General features: G+C 41.3%; 1 protein-coding gene across 1 annotated transcript in view; it reads left to right on the plus strand.

The window, feature by feature from the left end:
* LOC144488265 (epidermal growth factor receptor substrate 15-like 1) overlaps nt 1-5,549 on the plus strand; it is a gene marked incomplete at its 3' end in the record, with an annotated part of 86,301 nt that extends 80,752 nt beyond the window's left edge. Inside the window, exon 11 of the mRNA XM_078206306.1 lies at nt 5,495-5,549. Coding sequence (XP_078062432.1) covers nt 5,495-5,549 — 55 coding nt within the window. The remainder of the gene's footprint in view (nt 1-5,494) is intronic.
* Between the last annotated feature and the right edge of the window lie 451 nt (nt 5,550-6,000).

Consider the following 6,000-nt stretch of genomic DNA (forward strand, 5'->3'; position numbering starts at 1 on the left):
TTGACTGTTCAATATTTTCACTTCTGTGATCCAGAGGCAGCCTACCAAGTGACATTGATTTTCAGTGGGACAGCCCGTAATTGTCTTTGAGATGTATTGCCTTTTCCAAAGAGCTGTTGCATGTATAATTACTGATATTATTTAATTAAAAAGAGTACATTGGAAAAGGCCTATGAAGACTTTATTAGCAAACAGTAGTGGTGTTGAAAGCAATAGTTTTTGTTTATTCTAGGGACGCCTTTCCAAAGCTTGTATTGCATTGGGTTTTCATTCAAGTCCTGACTATTGGATCCATCATGTCAGTGAGTGAGAGTAGCATGATAAAGACAGCGATCGTTTTATTATATAACTTGTTAAAATCAACATCAGTGCCCTGCATCACACTCAAAAGTTCCTGGCACCTTTTCTTTTAGGGTGACTTGTATTAAAATTCATGCTACATTTCTCTGTGATGCCAGAAGGTGGCACTTGGATAAGAAGTTCAATGTTAAGTGTTGAGTTGAAATGTGCCATGTGCCTGTTACAATATGCTTACTGGTCAGGAGGGTGCTGATATTTTGGTCAAGCTTGGAAATGTATTTAAAATTAATGACTTTAAAAGCAAATATCTCCTGCAGGCTGGCTTATTTTACAATTTCTATTTTTTTTACATAAACATTGTTAACTTTGGACCAAGTCTTAATCCCTGTGCCTGGCAGGTCTCCTTTAGGTCTTCATTTTCACTCGGCCTCAAAAACTAAACTATTTATGTTTGTAACCCCACCAAGACAACGTTCCATGTCCCTGAGATAAACTTTGTTAAAAGTATCCCTGTGCCCCATCAGCTTACCTTCCAAGCTTGGTCTAATCTGTCAGCTATTTTACAATAAAATTACGATCCAATTCCAGTGGAACCTGCTCCCCACTCTTTGGCTTCTCCTTATGTTTGACAATCTGAGAAACAACATTAAATGTTGAAGGCCACGTCCATCAACAACTCCCAAGGCATCTGCTGATAGTGAGAGAAAGGAAGCTTTTCCATCAAAGAAAAGAACTTACTGGTCTGTGCTCTACAAGGTTTGTATAACTTCCCCACAAATTAGTTGTCGGCCAAGAAGTTTAATTATGTGGCCTTCTCTCTCCTATTCTTGGTCACGACTACCAACCTTCCCTTCATCTCTCTGGGGTGTGGCACCATCCAACCTTGCACCCTCCTTTTCACATCAGAGTCCACTTCTAGTCCTTTCCTACTGGCTTGTTCCAGCCCTGATCTATACGATTCAGAGCTCTGCAATGCTGCTCTAAAATCATTTTTAGATCATTAAAACCATGGCCCCCATTCCTTTTGCCTCCTAGTTTTGCAGTGTCCACCAATATCTTTTAAAATGTTTGCTATACCAAATTTCCAATATCTTTATATCTAATAAACTAAACTGTTCAAAGAAAATGGAGAAAAAAACATAACACTGCCATGATGTATTCCGTGGATTGCTTGCAGTAGTGTCAGGAGACAAATCTTTACTTCTTGGAAGGAGAATGAATCTTTAATTCCTGCAGGGTGACCACCCTCCCTTACAACGAGGGACGGGGGAAACGTTCAAAATAGAGTAGGAGTGGAAAAGAAATAATGCTCAGGGCTGGCAGAGGGGAAAGTCAATTCAAAGAGGTTGGTTCAGAGAAAAAATTTGCAAGATAGAACAGTGACGAGGCACAACAAACAAAACAGAGAGTTTGAGAGGATAAGAAATGTAGGTGCTAAAGTGGCCATCTATGGTGGAGTAGGTGACAAAGGGTTGCTATGGTGTTGGATGAGTGGAGAGCATGTCAGAGTTGAGAATGGGGCTGTGCACTGTCTTTGGGTAGGTCAAGACTGGAGGATTTGAAAGCAATATATATTTTTTTAAAATACTGAATTACCATGCAACACTCTGGATGCGGCATCTGTAGACATGTAGGACTGATTCATGCAAGCAGTGGTAAGTGTGCTGAAAACTACAAGTGAAAAATAAATCTTGTGAAATATTCGTGGTACAGAGCCCCAACAGGCTGAGAGATTCCTGGCATAGCACATCAACATAACTTCATACAAAAGACAAAAAAGAGCAATACAGGAAATCTGAAATAAGGTCAGAAAAAGCTGTAAACGCAATGCAATTGGTCTGTTTCTGTGAAAAGGACTGATCCTGCTTTTCATCCCCTCACTCCCACCTCCTGTTGTTTCTGTTTTTGTTATATGTGAAATCATATATTGTATGTTATTTACCATGGAAGGAGTAATTTATGAGTAACTGTTGCATTATTGTGGGTTAGCCACTCCATAATTTGGACCCACACCCTGATATATTGGTGAGAATACTTTTAATTCTCTGCATTGTAAACTTGGAACCATGTTCAAATTCAGCAAAGTTAGTTTTGCAGGTATTAGAACAATTGTATGAATTTGGGGATTTTCACAGTAACTTCATTGACAATACTTGTCACACTAATAAATAAACTTGAACTTAACTTGTGCTCATTGGAATTTTAGTTAAACCTGGGCGTAAAATGCAGATCTGCCATAATCTATTAGTTACATTATCACCACATGCTGCTCGAACCACAGTTTAAAAATGCAGAAGCGGTTTTTGATTAATCAAAAAGAGACCCTTTTGTTGGACTGGGGTGGTGTTGTGGGTTAGGGCACTTGCTTTCCCTGGTTAGAATTTAATTGAGCTTTTCCTCTTTCTTCCTGCAAAAAAGAGTTTTCATTAAATATAATATCTCAAAGGAAACAACTGCTAATTAATTATCTTTAAAGTACAGTCATTGCCCTGTAAGGAGAAACAGCCCCCAGTTTACACACAAGACCCCACTAGCAGAAAATGCGATAAGTAACCAGTTCATCTGTTTTGGGCTTGTTGCTTGCAGGATGAATGTTGGTTAAGACACTGGGTGAGTTCATCTACTCTTCTGATCTTTTACATCACCTGAACAGATAATCTCATCTGAAAGGCGGCATCTCCAAAAACACACCACTCCTTCCATATTGCACTGGAATGTCAGCCATTGTTATACAAATCAAGGATAAATTCATAGAAACCCTACAGTGCAGAAGGCTCATCGAGTCTACACCGACAACAATCCCACCCAGGTCCTATCCCCGTGCCACATATTTACCACACTAATCCCTCTAACCTACGCATCCCGAGACACTAAGGGACAATTTAGCATGGACAATTCAGCATGGCCAATGCATCTAACCTGCACATCTTTGGAGTGTGGGAGGAAACAGGAGCACCCGGAGGAAACCCACGCAGACATGGGGAGAATGTCCAAACTCCACACAGACAGTGACCCAAGCCGGGAATTGAACCCAGGTCCCTGGAGCTGTGCTAACCACTGTGCCCTTGTTGTGGAAGCAAGACATTGTCTTCATCAGAATCATGTAATGGTCGCTGCTGCCAGTCTTACCATGGAGTGATGTGCCTGTGATGGGCAGTTTTTCGAGGGTTAATTATACCTAAATTGTGTTCAATTGTATTAATAGCTGGAGATTCACTTGTGCCCCTACAAATAGGCGCAGGCTGAAACTTTGGTTGTTGAGTTAAGTGGTCCATGTTTTAATGTGTATCTCTGTAAATAAATGTTTATAAAAGTGTAAAGGTTGACTCCTGTCCTATCTCTCACCAACTGGTTTTCTATATTATTAGCAATGGGGACTGTGTACAGCAGCAATAACCTGCCTTTAACATGGAGAAATATCCTAAGAATCTTTACAGACGGAATTTTATTTTCAAGTGATGAAAGGAGGAGATTTTGGGGCAAACAACCAAGTCAGAAAATGTGGGTTTTCAGCAAGGTCTTAAAGGAAGAGAGGGAAGTGGAGAAAATGAGGAGTTAGAGAGGAAATGTGAAAGCATGGTTCCAGCTGGCCAGCACGGGTGGGGTGAAGTGAGTGGGTTGACCACTATGCCGAATTTGAGGTAAGATCTTGTAGGGCTGGGGATGGTTGCAGAAGTAGGAAGGATGAAGCTGAAGTGGGATCTAAATGCAATGATGGTAATTTTAAATGAGATGTTGGTGAACCGGAAGCCTGTGTCCAGTGGCAGGAGGAATACTTGTAATGTTATAGGAGAGGATGGTCCGCAGAGTTTTGAATCAGCTAAGGATTAAAGGAGGTGGAAAATGGGAATCCAGCCAGTGGTCCTTTCAAAATATGCACGTGCGTGGCTCTGCAGAAACACAGAGTTATTGTGCAGGCCACGCACCAGTCATCCAAAAAAAAAGCTGCGAATGCTTACATGAATAGGCAATAAAACAAAATGGAGAGTACATTGGAAGCAGGTCAAGAGCTTTGGAATAGTTGAAGCTGAGGGGGAAATGACGCAGGTGAATGTTTCTGCAGCATTGTTTTTAGATCATCCTATCTACATAAGATAATGAACATGCAGTAAATCCATTCGATAGTTTCACATGGTGCACTTTTGCTTAGAGGTAGTCTCTGCCACAAAGGTGGTTATCAGGTATTGTTGTGGGCTCCTTTGGAAGTGTTTACTGTTGTAGGAAATGCAGCAACCAATTTGCATGCAGCAAGGTCCCACAAAATGTAAGGTGATAATCAATTTTAGTCATGTTTGAGGGATAATTGTTACCAGGATGCAGGAGATCTCCTCTGCTCTTAAAATAGGATCTTTTTACGGCCATATGAGAGAGTAGACTGGGCCTCAATTTGAATTATTATTCGAAAGACAACACCACCTCAGTACTGCACTGAAATGTTAAGTTCCACTCTCTGACTCGGATAAGCGTGCTACCATTGAGCTATGGTTGACAGCACTGAGGATAAACCACCATGCATAAAATTTAACCTCAATTGGTGAATGGTTAGCACTGCCAAGCAACTATTCTCAGTATCACAGAAGTTGCAGAGTATTTGTTGCAGACTGTTCATCCTAATACAACTCTGTCACATATTGTAAATTCTTACAGATTAGAACAGATCAGTGCAGAATGAGGCCATTCGGCCCATTGAGTCTGCAATGACCACAATTCCACCCAGGCCCTATTCCCGTAACCCCACATATTTACCCTGTTAATTCCCTGACACTAGGGTTAATTCAGCACGGCCAATCAACCTAACCCGCACATCTTTGGACTGTGGGAGGAAACCGGAGCACCCGGAAGAAACCCACGCAGAGACGGGGAGAATGTGCAGACTCCACACAGACAGTGACCCAAGGCCGGAATTGAACCCGGGTCCCTGGAGCTGAGAGGCAGCAGTGCTAACCGCTGTGCCACCGTGCCGCCCCAACAGTGCTGCAGTTGCTGCAAAGATTTCACTCAATCCAAGGCTTTGCATTTAGACTTTGTCTTTCTTGTGGCTGTTAATTTTACCTGTTCGCTGTTTAATATACCCGGATAATTTAAGATTATCAGTGTCATGTTAAGGCAAATATAGTAGCTTCGACAGTTAATTTAAGATCATGAAGAAATTGGATTCTTTCCATATTTTCATTAACTTTTGTTTAAATTTTAGGCCGATCCCTTTGGAAGTAGCGATCCTTTTGCACCGGCAGCATCCAAAGGCCCAGGTGAGTTGTTGCCCATGTTATGTTCTAAGTGAATGTCTGCTGCTAAGTGACAATAAACATTGCATGAGACCCAGTATAACAATCAGTAGAAAATATTGGAAGTACTCTGCAGATGAAGAGGCATCTGTGGAGAGGGAGAAATGAGAACGCCTCAGACCGGTGACATTTTGCCAATTCTGATGCAAAATCATGACCTGAAACATGAACTCTGCTTATCTCCCTGCAGATGCATCCAAACCTACTTGCTATGTCCAGCATCTTCTATTATTTCACATTCCCAGCTGAGAAATGGTGTGTCTGTTTGAACATGCTTTATACACTTGGTAATGAAAGATAAAAAGAATGAACAATTATTATCTATTACACCGTCCTATTGTGCTGCTTCATGGAAGCTCAAGATTTGTCATTATGCAAATGACTTTAAGGTGAGGGATGTGAAGTTCAGAGTGGA

The sequence above is a fragment of the Mustelus asterias genome, unplaced genomic scaffold (assembly GCF_964213995.1).
Source record: "Mustelus asterias unplaced genomic scaffold, sMusAst1.hap1.1 HAP1_SCAFFOLD_1425, whole genome shotgun sequence".
NCBI lineage: Eukaryota > Metazoa > Chordata > Chondrichthyes > Carcharhiniformes > Triakidae > Mustelus > Mustelus asterias.